Source organism: Loxodonta africana, chromosome 2, assembly GCF_030014295.1.
Source record: "Loxodonta africana isolate mLoxAfr1 chromosome 2, mLoxAfr1.hap2, whole genome shotgun sequence".
Lineage (NCBI taxonomy): Eukaryota > Metazoa > Chordata > Mammalia > Proboscidea > Elephantidae > Loxodonta > Loxodonta africana.
In genome coordinates this window covers 70,193,664-70,215,142 of record NC_087343.1, presented here as the reverse complement: position 1 = coordinate 70,215,142, position 21,479 = coordinate 70,193,664, and the positions used below count along the sequence as shown (strand labels likewise).

The following is a 21,479-nucleotide window of genomic DNA, read 5'->3' as shown; positions in this document are numbered from 1 at the left end:
AAAAAAAAATGTATCGATGCACAATCTCTTCTCCGTGATTCCAAAATTCAAAGGGTTAAAAAAACTAAAATTTTGAGGGCAGAATTCTGGGTAGCCGAAGTAACGGCAGCAGTGTAATTGTGAATGTCCCAAGACATCTTCCAAAACGAAACAAGAACAAATGAAACTATACAAAACTTCATATTTAGCGTAACTGGAAGGCAGTGAATGTCCAAACTTTAAAATACCTGTAAGTAAACAAATACCAACTCCTGCAAGCTATTTTCATGCTCTTGCCATAAGCTTTTGCAAAGAATAAGAGCAGTTCAGGAAAAAAACGAAGGAGAAAAGGAGAGTAGTGAGAGGCCCAAGAATGAACTACACCAGTGCCAGAAAGATAAAGTTTACATTAAGTGTTAAAACACTGAGAGTGTATTACTGGAAGATGAGAGCACAGACTGCGGGGAATACTGTGTAAGGAATGAGGTGGCAATCTTGGAAAGACAGCCTTTCAGGATAAGAAAAGGGAACCAAAAAGGAGAGGTACGCCTTGGAACTGCAGTGAAGGGGAAAAGAAGCGAGGGGGGCAAATTTAGGACGGTGTAATTCAAAGGAAAGGAGTCTCTGGGTGGTGCAAATGGTTAACATGCTCAGGTGCTAACTGAATGGCTGGAGGTTAGAGTTCACCAGAGGTGCCTGGTGATCTACTTCTGAAAAATCAGCCATTAAGAACCCTATGGAGCATAGTTCTGCTCTGACACACATGAGGTTGCCATGAGTTGGAACTGAGTTGACAGCAGCTGTTTTTTTTTTTCCAATTGTGATTTAGGTGAAAGTTTACAGCTCAAGTTAGTTTCTCATTCAAAAATTTATACACATACTGTTTTGTGACATTGGTTGCAATCCCCACAATGTGACAGCACTCTTCCCCCTTTCTATCCCAGGTTCCCAGGGTGCGTTTGTCAGGTTTTCTTGTCCCTTCCTGCCTTCTCATCCTGCATTTGGGCAGGAGTTGCCCATTTGGTCTTGTATATTTGCCTGAACTAAGAAGCATGCTCCTCAGCTGTGTTATTGTTTGTCTTACAGGCCTGTCTGTCTGAGAAGTGGGTTTTGGGAGTGGTTTCAGTACTGAGTTAGCAGACTGTCCAGGTGCCACAGTCTTGGGGATGTTTTGTTCTTTGGGATCTAATAAAAATAAAACATCTGTAGTACAACAAACATAGGTATACAAATATAAAAATTTGCATCTAGTTTCTAGAAGTTGGACCATATATGAAATTTGGAATATTTGCTCTTTAAGGTTCTTTTTGAGGAGCTCTGGTGGCATAGTGTTTAAAGTGCTCAGCTGCTAACCAAAAGGCTGGCAGTTCAAACCCATCAGCTGTTCCACAGGAGAAAGATGTGGCAGTTTGCTTCTGTAAAGACAGATTATAGCCTTGAAACCCCTCTGGGGTAATTCTATTCTGTCCAATAGGGCCGCTGAGTTGGAAACGACTGCAGTGTGTTTGGTTTTTTGGTTTAAGGTCCTTTTCAATTTTAAAACTCTGTGATCATCTTCAAACTCATTCTAATTGGACTAGCTTTTCTGTTAAAATTCCAATGACCTAAACTCATCACTCAAAGACAGCTCTGACAACTTCTCCTCTAAATATAGCCAATTTTTTTTTCTTAATGCCCATTCTTTTTGTGAATATATTTCTGGTTGCTTAATTGAGTTAGCATATTTTATCTTTTGATTTTTAAACTGCTGCAAGAGTCTTCTAATTGGTCCTTCTTTCTTATAAACCGTCCTATATAATGTTCTTATATCAGTCTTTTTAACACGACATGTGAATACCTCTGTTCAAAAGCCTCCAATGATTGTCCGCTGCTTTTTTTTCCCCCCAAAATGCTGAAACCTTAGCCTGGCATTCAAGATACTCCGCAGTTTGGCTATTACACATCTCTACAACCTGACCTTCCATTATCACATAAATTCTGTTCACTACTAACAGAACATGTTACGTATCCTTATGTCTCTGCCTTGGGTCACCATATCCCTCCTGCCCTTTTCTCTAAAACTTACCTTTCTTTGAAGATCCTTTGGTGTTTCCTCTCCTCCAATAAGGCTTCCTGATTGCTACAACCCCCAGTGATCTTTCCTTCTCTTTCAAATTTTCTTATGTTAAACACATATATTAGCAAAAACTTAAATTGCTACTTACCTTGACTGGTAAATTTTTTCCCTCAAACTATGACAAGCTTTGAACACAAGGAAATGTTTATGTATCTAGTAAAATGTCTCATGCCTTTAGGTGTTCAGTTAACACTTGTTAATGACAATTAAGAATTCCAGTATCAAACATGCATTTTAATAAATTTTCAAACACATTTGAGTATGTACTGCTTTATTTTTAAAAAATACATCCCAAACAAAAATGTCACTTACTTTCACCAATATATCTTTTACAACTTGACTGCTATCATTATGAACGCTGATATAACTGGAAAAGGTCTCACCCAAAAATATATTCCTGTAAATAAAATAAATTTTTAGGTAGAAATCCATTCAACTCTTACCACAAATATACTATCGGAGAGGAACAATGAGAACGTAACATGGAGAAAAATTTCTTAAAGGATAGACAGCAGGTAAAATACTGCTTCAACATTCCTTTGTTCACATTAGGCCATTCATTTGTTATCTAGTGCAACTGAAAATACTGACTTAATCTGTAAAACATGAAATATCCTGGCTCTCAGCTGGTGCAAAAACTGTCAGTTTCCCTAAATACAATAATCACTGAAATTGGATTCATGTTTAGAGTCTTAAGATTTGTATCTGAAGAAGCCAGGAGAAAGCAATTTTTCATTTTTGAAATAACTTATTTTTTTTGAACCTAGAAGAGACCCAAGTAACTGATCTTTAGAGTAACAGGGATATTTTTATCAATTTATTTTTCTACGATATCTTGATAAAAATAATGACCAGTGGCTTTACTTTATATACTTTTATATTTTTTACATGAATAGATTTCCAAGTATTCAACACACTTATCAATGACCACATTCTCTAAGGCTAAAAAAAATCCTGAAGGTTTCCTTTTATCTCGAATTCTCTGAATGGTAAACAGAGTGAAACCAGGTACTTCTACCTCATCAACAATCTAGAATAAGAGGACAGCTCAGAGTAAGAGCTCCTAATTAGCTAACAAATATGATAACTTTTGTTCGGAGAGGAATGTGAAGTTGAATAACAACTTCTGAAAAACACATTTAGATTAAATCAGTTAAAATAAAAGGAATACAAGTCTGTAAAATACATAAGATGACTAAAAATGTAAAAAGATTAAATGAAGAATGTTAAAATTCTATTGCTTTGGAAACCACTGTTAACATTTTAAACCAAACCAAACCAAACACGTTGCCGTCGAGTTGATTCCGACTCATAGCGACTCTACAGGACAGAGTCGAACTGCCCCACAGAGCGTTCAAGGAGCACCTGGCGGATTCGAACTGCTGACCCTTTGGTTAGCAGCCGTAGCACTTAACCACTATGCCACCAGCGTTTCCGTTAACGTTGTGGTATACACGTATATTTTAAAGAAAACCAAAATCACGCAGAATAATTTTTGTAAAACTTTTTTTTACCACTTAAATGTACCATGAGCATTTCCCACCCCATAGTTTTTTGAAACATGATTTGTAATGATTTCAAGGTACTGTTGCATTTTTTTGTGGCTATATCATTCTTACCCAAAATTCTGTGGTAAAGTCAACATTTCTCCCAACATTAAAATTTCTGCACCATTTACAGTTGAAGGATCATCTCTCATGAGTTGGTTAAACAGATCTCCTGTAGCAATAGAAAAACATAAAATTCTAACATCTACCTTGCAAATAAATTCTATTTATATATAGAAATAGCTAGGAGAGATATTTTAAAAAACTAATCTCTTGACAAAAATTGTATTTAAAAAAATCTAATTTCTAATAAAACTTATGCCAAAAAATAATGAGAAAAAATGAGGAAGAACTGCACTGATCTTATATTAAGCATATTTAATTCTATAATTAACCAATTGGCTAATTAATACAAAACTACAGAAAGTAAGAAAACAAAAACCCCAGACTATTAGAATGCAGCAAATAACAAAATCAACAAAAAGGCAAAGGAGTAGTCATTATAAGTTACTGGGACAACTGGAAGTAGCCATGGTCACACAGCAGTTAAGCGCTCGGCTGCTAAACTAAAGGCAGGCAGTTGGAATCCACCAGCTGCTTCCTGGAAACCCTCTACAGAGAATCAATACTTCAGCACCAAAGGAAAATGGTAACGAGACACAAAAATATAACACAGAAAATCTCAGTAATTCTAAATAAAAGGAATGCTGATACATAGAATATTTGAGGATAAATGCAATTTTAATAGTATTATGAATATGAATATACCATTACTTAAACTAAAAGTCTCTTGTTGTCAAGAGATATCAACAGTATCTTGACTTACAGATTATAAGTGAGGACTGTTATCATATGACCACTATTGACATGGTACTAAAATAGGTAACATATAAACCATCATAAGGTTAGCAAGGCTAGGCCTATTCCCAGGTAAAGTAGACAACCGAGGTTTCAGTTTTTCCCTAGGTGCAATAGGGTAAAGCATGTGCCATACCAGGCAAGTCTTTCTCCTCACACGTTACTGGAATATTGGTGAATAAAGTAGGCTTGGTCAACCGCATCACTGTGAATTAAGAAAGTAAAAAAACAAATAAAAAGCCAACGTTAATATTGATTTTGGTTAATATTCCCAAGCTGTATGTACAATATTCATCAATCTTATACTAATATAAAATATAACCTTAATATTTCCTGAGCTAAATACTAAATAGTCTCTAACACTATTACAAATCAATGCTTTACTAAAAACTCTTATATGTAACAAAAACATTTGCTTTATATAGGAAAAATAAGGGAAAAATCTTGCTTTCATTTACAGCGTACCTAATTACAAAAATTAGTGCAAATGTAATACATTCTTATTACAGAAAAACTATAAAATAAAAGGAGTTTTAAAGCTTTGGTATATTAAGATCATAAGGCTTTAAAAAATGTCAAGTGACTTTACTGTAAATAATATTTAAAAAATGAACAAATATTAGCCTGGAAGGAAAACAAATTTAGAAGCACCATTTTGAATAGGAAATAATAATTTTATGTCATAAGGGTCTTTGTGATTTTTAATCACTCAGTTATAATCACTGGGCACTGGGAGTTCAGTAAGATTTCCTTTTAAGTAATATCAGGGAATTCTGTGTAGAAATTATGAAAATATCAGTTAATGTATTTAAAAAAACCCTAAAACCAAACCTATTGCTGTCCAGTCTATTCCGACTCATAGTGATCCTATAGGACAGAGCAGAACTGCCCCAGAGGGTTTCCAAGGAGCAGCTGGTGGAGTTAGCGGCTGAGTGCTTAACCACTGTGCCACCAGGGCTACTTCCAGTTGTCCCAGTACCTTATAATGAATACTCCTTTGCCTTTTTGTTAATTTTATTATTTGCTGCATTCTAATAGTCTGGGGGTTTTGTTTTCTTACTCTGTAGTTTTGTATTAATTAGCCAATTGGTTAATTATAGAATTAAGTATGGTCGATATCAGTCGGCATCGACTCTATGGCACAGGGTTTTTTTTTGTCAGGGGTTAATATAAGGTCAGTGCAGTTTTTCCTCATTTTTTCCCATTAATTTCCTTAGCTCATTCTCATTTATTTGATTCTTTCAGGGTCCAAAAACAAATCTTTGTTTTGATTAGAATTACATAAACCCAGAATGGCAATTCGAACCCACCAGCCACAACTTGGGAGTAAAGACCAGGCGATCTCCTCTCGTAAAGATTACAGCCTAGGAAACTCTATGGGGCAGTTCTACTCTGTCCTATAGGGTTGCTATGAATCACAATCAACTCAATGGCACACAGCGACAAGGACAACTAATTAGCTATCTGGGAAGAGTAAAATTTAATTTACAAATTCATTTAAAACATCAAATAAATTTCACATATATCAAAGAGTTAAACAGGAAACAAATTAAGCAGCAGAAAACTAGAAAAAGTGAAAGTTATTTATTAAACTTCTAGTCTGGGGAGGATATTCTTTAAAAAAAAATCTTTTTTTCAATTACTTCTAAAGACACTCGACCACATCAAAGGAAAAACAGATACAAGATTAAAAATCATGCATACTTGCATAATTTTTCAGAAATGAACCACAGAAGGCTATTGCTTTATAATCTATTTAAGTGCTCGTTGAAGTAAAAAACAAACACCTTTATGACCAACAGACTTAAATGGTTAATTCACAATATAAGTGGGGTTTGCTGGCAGATGTAAAAATGTACCACCTACCCACTAATTGAGGAGCCCTGTTGAGAGCCCTGCTGGCACTGTGGTTAAAGTGATTCACTGCTAACCAAAATGTTGGTGGTTGGAAACCACCAGTGACTCCACGTGAGAAAGATGTGGCAGTCTAATTCCATAGAGAGTTACATACAGCCTTGGAAACCCTGTGGGGTTGCTATATGTCAAAACTGACTCGACAGCAGCGGTTTTTTTTTTTTCTTCCAGCTGCTAACTGAAAGGTTGGAGATTCGAACCCACCCAGCCGCTCCATAGGAGAAAAGATCTGGCGACTCACTTCTGTAAAGATAAAAGCCTAGGAAACCCATGGGAAAATTCCACTCTGTCACATTGGGTCACTATGAGCTGGAATCGACTTGAGGACACCTAACCACCACCACTAATTAGGTATAGTATTCATGTCAAATTTAGCGCTTTTCTCACTTTGGTCTCAGCTTAAATGTCACCTTTTTCACAAAAGGAATAACTAGTCATCCAATCTCTCATGTTGTTGTATGTCATCGAGTTGATTCAAACTCACAGCAACCCTATAGATGCCCTGAAAGTGAAATACTGAAGGCAGTTTCTGCCACAATCTAAATATCTAAGGTTCTAAGTTCATTTTTAAGACAAATTATTCTTGATTACTTCCCCATCGATTTTTTTTCTCATTACAGAAGAAACCAAGTCTTAATAAACCAAGAGGAAACACATTCTCAAGGGAATCCCGAAACTTTTTTTTTTTTTAACTTTTGTGGAGGTATAATAGGTTCTAAAATCAGCTAGTGTGAGGCCTCCCATTTAGTTCTTCTTTCATAAGGCTTTACTTATCTGGGGCCTCTTCCCTTCCCCTATTAAGTTGATTTGTTTCTCCATCTTGTTAAAAAAGTCATTGGAATCTGGATCAGGGTTGCATTGCATCTCCAGAAGCTTTGCATAGAACTGACATTTTCACAATGTTGAGTCTTCCTATCCATGAGCAAGGTATGTTTTTCTGCTTACGCAGATCTCTTTTGGTTTCTTGCAGTAGTGTCTTGTAGTTTTCCTTGTATAGGTCTTTTATCTCTGGTTAGATTTATTAAGTATTTTATCTTCTTGGGGGCTATCATAAATGGTATTGATTTGGTGATTTCCTCTCTTAAGTTCTCTTTGTTGGTATAGAGGAATCCAACTGATTTTTCTATGTTTATCTTGTATCCTGACCCTTTGCTGAAATCTTCTATTAGTTCCAGTAGTTTTCTTATGGATTATTTGGGGTTTTCTGTGTATAAGGTCATATCATCTGCAAAAAGGGATACTTCTACTTCTTAACAATTTGGATGTCTTTTATTTCTTTTTCTTGCCTTATTTCTCTGGCTAGGACCTCCAGCACAATGTTGAATAAGAGTGGTGATAAGGAATATCCACGCCTGGTGGCCCTTTCTCAAGAGGAATGCTTTCAGACTCTCTACATTTAGGATGATGTTGGCTGTTGGCTTTGTATAAATGCCCTTTATTATGTCGAGGAATTCCCTTCTATTCCTATTTTGCTGAGGATTTTTATCATGAATGGGTATTGGACTTTGTCAAATGCCTTTTCTGCATCAATTGATAAGATCATGTGGTTTTATCTTTTATTTATGTGATGGATTACATTGTTTTTGTAATGCTGAACCATCCCTGCATGCCTGGTGTGAATCCCATTTGGTCATGATAAATTTTTTTTTTTATGTTGTTGAATTTTATTGGCTAGAATTTTGTTGAGGATTTTTGTGTCTATGTTCATGAGGGACATTGGTCTGTAATTTTCTTTTCTTGTGGTGTCTTTACTTGGTTTTGATATCAAGGTTATGCTGGCTTTATAGGATGACATTGGGAGTATTCCATCCTTTTCCATGCTCTGAAATACCTTTAGTAATAGTGGTGTTAATTCTTCTCTGCAAGTTTGGTAGAATTCTCCAGTGAAGCCATCAGAGCCAGGTTTTTTTTGTTGTTGTTGTTGGGAGTTTTTAAATTACCTCTTCAATCTCCTGCTATAGGCTTAGTTTCTCTACCTCAGTTTGTGTTAGTTTAAGTAGGTAATGTGTTTCTAGAAATTTGTCCATTTCCTCTAGGTTTTCAAATCTGTTGGAGCACAATTTTTCATTGTATTCCATTATGATTCTTTTAATTTGTTGGGTCTGTTGTGATATTGCCCGTCTCATTTCTTATTCAGGTTATTTCCTTCCTCTTCTGTGTTTCTTTTACCTGGTTTATCAATTTTCTTGATCTTTTCAAAGGAGGACCTTTTGGTCTTGTTGACTCTTTCAATTGCTTTTCTACGTTCTATTTATTTCTGCTCTAATTTTTATTACTTCTTTTCTTCTGATGCCTGAGGGTTTCTTTTGCTGTTTTCTTACTATTTGAGTTGTAAGTTAATGTTTTGATTTTGGCCCTTTCTTCTTTTTGGGTATTTATTGCTATAAATTGACCTCTGCGCACTGCTTCTGCTGTGTCCCAAAGGTTCTGGTAGGGTGTGTTTTCATTCTCATTTAGTTCTATGAATTTCTTTATCCTGTCCTTGATTTTTTCTACAACCCAGTAGTTTTTGAGCAAGGTTTGTTCAGTTTCCGTGTATTTGATATTTTTCTTTCTTTTTTCTGTTATTGATTTCTACTTTTATGGATTTATGGTCAGAAAGATGTTTTGTAATTTTTCAATGTTTTGGATTCTGTGTAGGCTTGCTTCGTGGCCTAATATCTGGTCTATTCTGGAGAATGTTCCATGTCAGTTGGAAAAGAAAGTATACTTGGCTGCTGCTGGGTGGAGTGTTCTGTGTCTATGAGATCAAGTTGGTTGATTGTGGAATTGAAATCTTCCATGTCTTTACTGAGCTTCTTTCTCGATGTTCTGTCCTTTACTGAAAGTGGTGTGGAGCTATTTCTCTTTTCAATGCTGTTAGAGTTTATGTATTTTGGAGCCCTATTGTTCGGTGTGCAAATATTATGGTTATGTCCTCCTGGTGCACTGACCCTTTAATCATTATATAATGTCCTTCTTTATCCTTTGTGGTGGATTTTGCTTTAAAGTGTATTTTGTCAGAGATTAATATTGCTACTCCTGCTCTGTTTTGATTGTTGTTTGCTTGATATATTTTTTTCCATCCTTTTGGTTTGTATCTTTGAGTCTAATGTGTGTCTCCTGCGGGCAGCATATAGATGGATCGTGTTTTTTAATCCGTTCTACCACTCTGTCTTTTTATTGGTGCATTTAGCCCATTTACATTCAGTGTAATTAGATACATATGAGTTTAGTACTGTCATTTTGTGTGTGTGTGTGTTGTTGACAGTTTCTTTGTTCCACTTAATTTTCTGTGCTGAGTCATTTTTCTTTATGTATTTACATCTTTTTCATTGTTGTCGATTTTGTAATTGCTGAGTCTTTATGTTTTTCTTCTTTTTTACTTTGACGTGTAGTCTTGTTAGTTTCTTTTATGGTTACCTTAAAATTTACTTCTAATTTCCTAAGTTTAAACCAATCTTTTATTTCTTGATATAGCCTTAACTTCCTCTCCATATGAAAGTTCTATGACTACACTATTTAGTCCCTCTTTTTTGTTTTAATATTGTCATCTTCTACATATTGATGTCTCTGTTTTCCTATTTTCAGGGTTTTGGCTTTGACCGATTTTCGTGACTTTCTTATCTGGGTTGATATCCGGTTGTTCTGTCCTGTGTTCTAGACTTGGGTTATTATCTGATATTATTGATTTTCTAGTAGGAGGACTCCTGTTAGCATTTCTTGTAATTCTGATTTGGTTTTTACTAACTTCTTTAACTTCTGTTTATCTGGAAATGCCCTAATTTCACCATCATATTTGAGTTTTGCTGGATACATAATTCTTGGCTGGCAATTTTTTTCATTCAAGGCTTTATACGTATCATCCTATTACCTTCCTGCCTGCACGGTTTCTGCTGAGTAGTCAGAGCTTGGTCTTATTAACTCTTCTTCGTAGGTTACTTTTCATTTATCCCTAGCCACTCTTAAAATTCTCTCTTTATCTCTGGTTTTGTCAAGTTTGATTATAATGTGTCTCGGTGACTTTCTTTTGGGGTCTACCCTGTGTGGGGTTCAGTGAGCTTCTTGGATAGATATCCTCTCATCTTTCACAATATCAGGGAAATTTTCTGCCAACAAATCCTCAATAATTCTCTCTGTATTTTCTGGTATCCCCCCACCCCCGATACTTCAATCACTTGTACGTTATTCCTCTTGATAGAGTCCCACGTAACTCTTAAGGTTTCTACATTTTTTAAAATTCTTTTATCTGACTTTTCCTCAAATAAATTGGTGTCAAGTGCTTTATCTTCAATCTCACTAATTCTTACTTCCACTGGCTCAATTCTGCACCTGCGACTTTCTATTAAGTTGTTTAATTCTGCAGTTTTATTTTTAATCTTTTGGGTTTCTATTTGCTGTCTCTCTATGGTTTCTTGCAGGGACAGGTGCCTGGCTGCAGTAAGGGGTTATGTGCTGAGCAAGGTAGGGGGCTGATGGCTGCCCCTGAGGTACTGGGTGGAAGGCACCGAAACACTTTTTTAAAGTGACCCTGAGTTGTCCAAACATGCCATCAACTTATTTGCTTATAGGCTCAAACTTCCAATATACAGAAGTCCTGTACAACTTAATTTTTGCTAATCCTAAGGTTTTCTAGAGGATGAGAGGGTGGCAAAGGAACCCTCCATTAAAAATAAAAAATCTCCAAGTGATATTAAACCTCCTTCCCGCATATTTTCAAAAGAGGATAAAAATCAACTTAGGGGGAAACATTTGGTAGGCCATACTATCATCTTGTAGACTTCAAAGAATATTACCATGAAGCACAATTCACCACACTGCAGATTCTTAACTGCAAATGAGGAAACTGAGTAATATACAACCATCCCATTCCTTGAAGTTTTAAATTAACTAGGGTTTCACTGTAGTTGTTCATAAGACAATCCAAACTATGCCAAATTCAAATACAGATTTGAAACTCAGTATTTCTTATGTTATAAAGAATTAATAGACATCAGAATTAAATACAATGTTAGCTGGAAAAGACAAACACCTATAATAGCAAGGTTTAAAAAAAAATGACAGAAGAACAATAAAGCACTGATAATAAATAGTAATCTTGTAATGTTAATGTAGGTTCTCGGTTTAAAAAAGTTACCCATTTCTGTCTCCTAAATTAAGAATCAAAGATTATCTTTAGTCAAATATTTCCTATACACAAGGCATAGTTAACGCCATGGTATAGAGACGCCACCAGTGGAAATCATAAAACATACACCATATTTTATTTACTTATGAACAGGTTTCATATAAAATCTCATAAAGCACTTTGATACATCTTCAGTAAAAAAGACAGGCCAGAGGTTACCAACTAGTGAGCTGCCCCAAATTATACTTGCGTATACATTTTGTTTGGTCAAAGATTAAAAATAAAAAGTGGCGTTTTCTTCAGGTCTCAAGTTCTTAACCACATTCTACATTCTTACCCGTGTAGCTCCTGAACGCATTCAAGTGTGTGAAACTTAAGATTAATTTTGGCATTATGAGCAGATTAAGTCAAAGTGAATCATTATGCAGGAACTCATCTCAGAAATTTTTAAAAAACGGTCTTTATTTAGTAAGTTGCAAATTAAGTTAAATTTGCCTAGGATCAGGACAAAAGTAAAAAGCTTACAACCTGGATGCCCTCCGCATCATATCTTTTTTATTTGAATTAGATTTAACATTTATTTGAAGACAGACAGGTAGTGGGGAGAAATAATATTACATTACTGCTGCCACTTTCCTAGAGAGAAAATGCTGGTGGCATTTTACCATATGCCCTTCAGATGCACCTTCCTGTGTACTTCTGTGTTTTCCCAGTTTATTTTCATGTCTGTAACTTAACACTGGAACGCAGAAATGCTGCTGAGTCCTCACACTCATTGCTATCGAGTAGATCTGGACTCACAGTAACCAAGGCTACCCCATACAGTTTCCAAGGCTGTAATCTTTATGGAAGCAGACTGACATCTTTCTCCCATGCAATGGCTACTGGGATTGAACCACCAACCTTTTTTTGATTAGCAACTGAGCACTTAACCACTGTCCCAACCTTTAAATATTCCAAGGCTTCAAAGAAGTAATAATGGGATTAAATTACTTCTTAGGCTGCAATTACTTAAGTACTGTCCAGGTAGATGAAAAATGAAATCTCGTATCTTTAAGATCATGGCACTATTTACATTAAAATTCAATCTTCCGTTTCCCAGCTCTGAATTACCTTTTCATTGTTCTCAGAAAGGTAGATGGCAATTAATTTATAGTCAATTAGAAAAACTTACATCTGCCAAGGCAAAGAATCTGAAGAAAAGATAAACTAAATCTGAAGACAAAGAATCTCTTTTTAATGTGTGATTTTTGGTACCTTAAGTTTTCTGCTCTATGTACATTATTCCAATATGATAAAAGTATCATAAGAAAAAAAACACTGCATTTTATGCAAGCGACCCTGTCTTATGATCACCTACTTTTTAACCCTTGATTAGCATCCTTATGGTAAATAAGACCTAAACAACAAAAACCAAACCCACCATTTATGACTGCCTAACAATGTCAAGTGACTCTTATTTGCACACCTGCTGGCAATACTGAAGTTTCTCCAGCAGACTTAGTAGAAGAATAAGATTTTTCAATTAGAAGAGGAAGTAATTACTAAAAAGTTGCCCCTATTTCATTTTTTCATTCAAAGACTACTGGAAGCATTCATAAACATGATTAGTATTTTCTAGACAAGAGTCTCTTTTGAGACAGAAAAAAGTACTAGAAATAATTAAGAAAAAAACCATATTTGACTAGAATGAAAACCATCAGAAGATATCTCTTTAGTTTCAAATGAGTGGACTCCTTGAATTTTAAGCAACCTCAGCCAGTTCACACTATAAGAATTCTTTCGAAGAGTATATTTACCCCGTATTATTGAGCTCCTCCACCACTTGTCTGTCAATTTGTCATGTTGTGGTGGCTTGTGTGTTGCTGTGATGCTGGAAGCTATTCCACTGGTATTTCAAATACCAGCAGGGTCACCCATGGTGGATAGGTTTCAGTGGAGCTTCCAGACTAAGACTAGGAAGAAGGACCTGGCGATCTACTCTAACAAACCTGGCTGGTGAAAACTTTTTGAATAACAGCAGAACATTGCCTGATATAGTGCCGGAAGATGAGCTCCTGTCTGGTATAGTGCCGGAAGATGAGCTCCTAGGTTGGAAGGCACTCAGAATACGACGGGGAAGTGCTGCCTTCTCAAAGTAGAGTTGACCTCAATTACGTGGATGGAGTAAAGCTTTTGGGACCTTCCTTTGCTGAGGTGGCATGACGCAAAATGACAAGACACAGCTGCAAGCATCCATTAATAATCACAATGTGCAATGTACAAAGTTTGAATCTAGAAAAATTGTAAGTCATCAAATATGAAATGCAACACATAAAGACTGATATTCTAGGCATTAGTGAGCTGAAATGGACTGGTATTGGCCATTCTGAATCAGATAGTCATATGGTCTACTATGCCGGGAAGGACAAATTGAAGAGGCATGGTGTCACATTCATAATCAAAAAGAACATTTCGAGATCTATCCTGAGGTAGTACAATGCTATCTGTGACAGGATAATATTCATACGCCTACAAGGAAGATCAGTTAATCAACTATTATTCAAATTTATACACCAGCCACTAAGGCCAAAGATGAACTAATAACTGAAGATTTTTACCAATGTCTGCAATCTGAAATTGATCAAATATGCAATCAAGATGCATTGATAATTACTGCTGATTGAAATGCGAAATTTGGAAACGAAGAAGGATCAGTAGTTGGAAAATATGGCCTTGGTGAAAGAAATGACACAAGAAATTGCATAACAGAATTTTGGAAGACTAACAACTTCTTCACTGTAAATACTGTAAATACATGTAGACTTTGCTGGATGGAATACACAGAAATCAAACTGACTATATCTGTGGAAAGAGACAATAGAGAAGCTCAATATCATCAGTCAGAACAAGGCCAGGGGCTACGGCAGAACAGACCATAAACTGCTCCTATGCAAGTTCAAGCTGAAGCTGAAGACGATTAAAACAAGTTCACGAGAGCCAAAGTATGACCTTGAGTGTATCCCACCTGAATTTAGAGACCATATCGGGAATAGATTTGACACACAGAATACTAATGACAGAAGACCATATGAGTTGTGGGATGATATCAAAGATATCATACACAAAGAAAGCAAAAAGTCATTAAAAAGACAGGAAAGAACAAAAGACCAAAATGGATGTCAAAAGAGACACTAAGACTTGCACTTGAATGTAGAGTAGCTAAAGCAAAAGAAAGAAAAGATCACGTAAAAGAGCTGAACAGAAGATTTCAAAGAGCAGCACAAGAAGACAAATTAAAGTATATAATGAAACGTGCAAAGACCTAGGGTTAGAAAACCAAAAGGGAAGAAAATGCTGAGTGTTTCTCAAGCTGAAAGTACTGAAGAAAAAACTCGAGCCTCAAGTTGCAGTACTGAAGGATTGTATGGGGAAAATACTGAACGATGCAGAGTGCATTAAAATAAGATGGAAGAAATACGTAGACACTGTAGCAAAAAATGATTGACATTCAGCCATTTCAGGAGGCAGCATATGTTCAAGAGCCAATAGTACTGAAGGAAGAAGCTCCAAGCTGCACTGAATGCACTGGTGAAAAACAAGGATCCAGGGACTGACGGAATACCAATTGAGATGTTTCAACAAATGGATGAAATGCTGGAAGTGCTCACTCGTCTATGACAAGAAATTTGGAAGACAACTACCTGGCGAACTGACTGGAAGAGATCCCTATTTGTACCCATTCCAAAGAAAGGTTACCCGGCAGAATGTGGAAATTACCAAAAAATATCATTATTATTGCTAAAGATAATGGAAAAATGGGTGCAGCAGTACATCAACAGGGAACTGCCAGAAATTCAAGCTGGATTCAGAAGAGGATGTGAAATGAGGGCTATCATTGCTGATGTCAGATGGATCCTGGCTGAAAGCAGAGGATACCAGAGAGATGTTTACCTGTTTTTTATTGACTATGCAAAGGCATTCAGCTTGTGGATAACAAATTATGGATAACATTGTGAAGAATGGGCATTCCAGACACTTAACTATGCTCATGTGGAACACGTACATAGATCAAGAGGCAGTTGTTAGAACCGAACAAGGGGATACTGTGTGGTTTAAAATCGAAAAGGTGTGCATTAGGGTTGTATCTTTTCACCATACTTATTCAATCTGCATGATGAGCAAATAATCCGAGAAGGTGGACTATGTGAAGAATGTGGCATCAGGACTGGAGAAAGACTCGTTAATAACCTGCAATATGTAGAGGACACAATCTAACTTGCTCAGAGTGAAGAGGACTTGAGCACTTATTGATGAGGATCAAAGATTACAGCCTTCAGTAGATTATACCTTAACATAAAAAAAAAGAAAAAAAAATCCTCCCAACTGGACCAATAAGCAACACCATGATAAACGGAGAAAACACTGAAGTTGTCAAGACTTTCAGTTTTTGGGATCCCTAATCAATGTCCATGGAAGCAACAGTCAAGAAATCAAACGATATACTGCACTGGGCAAATCTGCTGTAAAAGACTTCAAAGAGTTAAAGAGGGCTAAGGTGCTCCTGACCCAAGCTACAGTGTTTTCAGTGGGCTTAAATGCAAGTGAAAGTTGGACATCGAATAAGCAGTAAAGAAAAATTGATGTATTTGAATTACAGTGTTGGTGAAGAATATTGAATATACCATGGACAACCAGAACAAATCTGTCTTGGAAGAACAGCAAGAATGCACCTTACAAGCAAGGATGGCAAGGCTTCATCTCTTATACTTGGGGCATGAGTCCCTGGAGATGGACACCATCCATGCTTGGTAAAGTAGAGGGTCAGCAAAAAAGTGGAAGACCCTTGATGAAATGGACTGACACAGCAGCAGCCAACAATGGGCCGAAGCATAGCAACAATTGTGAGGATGGTGCATGACTGGGTGGTGTTTCGTTCTGTTATACAAAGGGTCACCATGAGTCGGAACCAACTCAAGGGCACCTAACAACAACAAGAACACTGAACTCCTACCAAGCCAATCACTGTGCTACAAGGCAAACAGGTATGTCTTCCTAGAGAGTACAGTGTTACTGGTTTTTCTTAGGAAGTTGGTTTGACTACTTGATAGTAGTTAAGCCCATTATGAGGGCAAGGTCCACGTTTGTCTCCTTCCCTATTATATTTTAGTACCTAGCATACGGTAGGCATTTAAGTTTGTTAAATAAATACATGCTTACATGCTTTTTCAACAACTACTTTATTCTATAATCACTTTGGGCATTTTCACAGTGATGCATAAAGCCAATTATAACATTTTGCTTCTTACAGGAAACAAGGGTAAATCCCACAATGATTCCAGCCAAGTAATAATCAGTATCAACAGTCATTAAGATCAAATTACCTGCATTAGAATAAATAAAAACTTAACCAATTATAGCCTTAAAGATATATTATGGCCTTGAGCAAATCATACTTATTTGTACCATTTTTCAAAACAACACATGAACTCCTATCCATTACATACCTTTGTAAACATCAGTAAAAATTTGGGCTGGTCTAGTATTTTGAAATACACTCATGTCACTAGAACAGCACTCTCATGGAATTTAAATTATAATAACTGTTGTTAGTCTTTCTTTAAAAGAACCATTATACTTTGAATAAAGAAAAAATACTGTAAAACTAGATTTTGAGGATTTGCCAAAATTCAAACTATTCACCATAATTCATAGGAATATCTAATTCCATCAATGGAAAAGTAACAAAACGAAAAGAATAAAAACATTTTACCTTGAAGTTCAGTTTAAACAATAATATATCATAATTCATTTAAAAGAAGCTTGCTAATAAGGAGAACCCACAACGTTCCTGACCTAATTAACAAGCCTCACAATTTACTCAATACAGTATTTTTGCATATAAGGTGCCCACATATATACCACTCAGAAATGATGAAATTAAGTAAAACAGTTCTGGTATAGCAGGTGCGTTATTTGTGAAAAAATATGATATTCATTTCTGAGAGTGTATGTATGCGATATGTTTCTGGGATACATTCACTTACTACCACACAAATTTTTTCCCCACAATGTTAAGAATAGGCTAAAGAGTCAAAGAAAAATTAAAAAACTTGTAAAAAAATAATTCATCTCAATATTTAAATCCTACTCAGTTCATTCAGAATATCCTTTTTGACAATAGGTAAAATTCACTACATACTAAAAATAATACCACATTTATGCACAAATAAATTCATTTTTCCAGTAAGAGCTAATCTCACTTTAAGAAGATTCCCCACATATTCACAGTACATAATATCACAGAATACCCATATTTGGCCTAAATGTCTCTGAATTGTAGCATTGCAAGACGGAAGTTCTTTGTGCCTGATGATTCGATTGAGCTTTGTCCAAACGTCTTCCAAAGTTTGGTTGTCACAAATAGTCTGTTCTATTGTCCATCTAGCTCTATAAAATGAGTGCAAATTTAATGCCTTCAAAATACCTTGCAATTTTTTAGATAAAGGAAAAATCTTTTCAGTACAATTACTGTTGGAAACTGTAACACTCCAAGACCTCTTTAAGTGCTGTTTTTCTGTTCCTGATTGTTTACCCAGATTTCCAGAACTAGTCTGCTCACCTAGTGTGTGTGACCGGATTAAATGATTCTTTGTTTTCAAATTAGGTTGAAACTCCAATAGATCTACTGTGCAATCATAACTCTGTGATTTAACATCACGTTCTAAAATGGTCAAGTGCCGTTTCACATCTTCAGCTGCCTCTTCAGAAATCACAGGTGGTGATCTCTTAGGTTTAAGCACAAATTTAGACTCATCATGTGGAAACCAAGGAATAAATCTTGATAGCTGACGAGTAGGAAAGTCTTGAATTGCTTTTTCCACAATTTTTGGCAGTTGTGTGGGATCACTCTCATATGGTCGATAATGTAATATTACTTCTGTGGTCATTCTGCAGTAATCCAGTTACTCTTAATGACGAGAAAATTTTAGCCGAGCTCCTCAGAGCTAGAATGTAAATTATAATTATAAGACTGTCTCTCTTTCCAACTCAGAGGGAAACAGGACCTAAAGTGGAAGTATTGCAAAGAATAAGATATGGTAGGGATAGCCTGCACACAAATAGGCAGGGAAGAAAACACAAAAATCAGCCCCAATATGATATTTCATCTAAGTGACTATTGGTAATTAAGAATGTAATCTACTACAAACTTCAAAAAAAATCTCTCTTACCAAAATAAGGGATCTGAATTAGACACTTTGTAAGATTGCTTCTAGTTTAAAAATCCTAGTAGTCAACATGTTTAACTCAACAGATAAAAGGGTTTTGGAAGCATTGATATTAATATAATAAGTAATACTATTCTTAAGACAAAGACATTCAGAGACAAGGAGTCAATCAGTGATTCTCCAAATCCAGGACCCATATGAGGATAACTAACAAAAATATAGTAATACAGGTATTTCAAAATTTGAGACATCTTGATTGACGACAATGAAAATCACTATGATTTTAAATCTACCTGGAATAAAATTGAACATTTTACACTGTAAAATTAAATGAATTGCCCCAAATAAATATAAGGACAGAATACTTAGAGATTTTCTCATTAAACACTAAAAGCATAAATATGCTTTAACTTTCAGTTTTAACCAGGCTAGGAACTGATTTTGTGACAGTCTCCTCTGATTAAGTGGGGCACTTAAGCAGTATTAAGACCCTCAGTACCATGGTCCTGATGAATTCAATGATTTCCAATTTGGAGTAGGAAATTGTATAAGAAGTCCAGACCTTTATTGTTTCTCCTGGTTCAAGAAGTCCCCAAGATGCTTCGAATTAAGTCAAGAATAGTAGGTTCCAACATATAGCACACTGGCACAAGAATGGAATCTTCCAGAGTCTGCAAGTTAGGCTTCCTAACCAGACCCAAAGCTGCAAGATCATAATGCAGGTTCTTTCATATCTTAACTACTGTAGAAAAAAATAAGAGAATGAATTCCTTCTCCCCAAAAGATATGAGAAAATTATTTAACAAGCTGGGATGTCTGTAAGTGGGGAATCCTGTCATGATGTCACAATATTCATTTGACTACTGTCACATTCTGAAGAGTCAGAAGAAGTAACTAATCTCACAATGATTCTTTACACCTATTGATAATGTCCACTGACTAACAGATTTGACAACCCTCAAGTTCATAAATGACTGTGATCCCTAACATCCACATTTTTATATGAATCAAAATATAGGATAGTATATTCTTTTAAGAATTAACAACGCTTTCATTTTTTTCTTGCACCATCTTTATACTTTCACACAATAATATATGACATTGAAGATTCCTTCACTGTCTCCACTTATTCACTGTTGTACTGGAAGGACAAATGAAATTACTAGAGCTCCTTTCAAACAAAAATTCTCTATTTTCAAGCATAAAAAGATACTGGCTCAATATTTTACATATTAAAATATAAGACAGTTAACTTACATGACTATTTAAATTGATATATTCGCCATCCAACAATAAAACTAAAGCTTATGAAAATTCTTGATTAACTAAGGACAATAGGAAAGAATGATGCCAAAGAGCTTTAATAAAATGGAAACTATCAGTGAATTTCAAAGCACACATCCTTCTAGGCTGCTAAAATACTCTTTCCTAGGCATCTCCTGTTTTAGAAAACAATAACAAAAAACTAAAAATTCACAATGGCAACTAGTCTCTGTAAGAGCGGAACTCAACTGTGTTTAGTAGCTTTTAATTTGTATAAAGTCACACTTTGCAGCTAATAGAACTGTTTCAAATTCACATCAAAGCAGTCAGTAATGATCTCTAAAATGCTGTTGCCTCCATTAGAAGACAACATAGCATCTTGTAAATATGGAAACAGACCTTGTGTTGAAATACTGCCTCAATCACTAAAACTAAAAATTTATGTGATACTGGAAAACTTACTTAAACTGAGAGATATGTATTACCTATTCCACACATACTTGATGTGAGATTAAGAAGAAAACCAACCAACCACCCACCCACCCACCTACCAACAAACCCATGCCAATTAGTTCCCTTTCTCCAGAAATAACCTATATCAGTCCACACCACTTGCTCAGGCTTAGAGGTTCCTTTACTATATTACTTAATATTGTGGTGCTTCCTAGTTCTACAATCAGGACAGTATTGTTAATCCCAGGCATCAGTATATGATTTATGTCATGTTACATATGGGACTGGTGAGTTCTAGTATACTTGATGCCTACATCATAACAGGTCCCTAAAAATGGGTGCCATAAGGAAGGTGTCACGGATTGAATTGTGTCTCCTCAAAATACGTGACAACTTGGTTAGGCCGTGATTCCCAGTATCATGTGGTTGTCCTCCATTTTGTGATTTTCCTATGTGTTATAAATGATCTCTGCCTGTGGTTTAAAAAGATTAGGGTGGGGTGTAACACCCTTGCTCAGGTCACATCCCTGATGCAATGTAAAGGGAGTTTCGCTAGGGTGTGGCCTGCACCACCTTTTATCTCCCAAAATAAAATGAAAGGGATGCAAGCAGAGAGTTGGGGACCTCATACCACCAAGAAAGCAGTGCTGGGAGCAGAGCGTGTCCTTTGGACCTGCTGGAGAAGCTCCTAGTCCGGGGGAAGATTGATGACAAAGCCCTTCCTCCAGAGCTGACAGAGAGAGAAAACCTTCCGCTGGAAATGATGCCCTGAATTTGGACTTGTACCCTACTAGACTGTGAGAAAATAAACTTCTCTTTGTTAAAGCCATCCACTTGTGGTATTTCTCTTATAGCAGCACTAGTTGACTAAGACAGAAGGTAAGTGAAATTCAACTTAATTCAAACGTCTTATGAGCATTTCCTCAGCTGAGTCCAAGAAGACAATGGTAAGCAGACATTAGAATATCCAAGAGATAAAAAGTGCATTTGTGGTAATAGAAAACAGATGAAATAAAGCATAATACATCTGAAAT

At 36.0% G+C, this 21,479-nt stretch overlaps 1 protein-coding gene across 8 annotated transcripts in view; it reads right to left on the bottom strand.

Annotated features, from left to right (window-relative positions):
- The window catches only part of TRAPPC13 (trafficking protein particle complex subunit 13), a 46,074-nt gene that overhangs the window by 23,497 nt on the left and 1,098 nt on the right, over positions 1-21,479 (bottom strand). For 4 of the 8 annotated variants that reach the window (XM_064272523.1, XM_064272533.1, XM_064272539.1 and 1 more), the window contains exons 2-6: positions 19,292-19,471; positions 18,123-18,567; positions 4,637-4,705; positions 3,715-3,814; positions 2,408-2,492 (exon numbers count right to left, since the gene is read on the bottom strand). In XM_064272523.1, the coding sequence (XP_064128593.1) occupies positions 2,408-2,492; positions 3,715-3,814; positions 4,637-4,705; positions 18,123-18,450 (582 nt within the window). In that variant the 5' untranslated portion in view covers positions 18,451-18,567; positions 19,292-19,471. The remainder of the gene's footprint in view (positions 1-2,407; positions 2,493-3,714; positions 3,815-4,636; positions 4,706-18,122; positions 18,568-19,291; positions 19,472-21,479) is intronic. The other 4 variants (XM_010588179.3, XM_064272530.1, XM_003408066.4 and 1 more) reach the window with 4 other exon arrangements.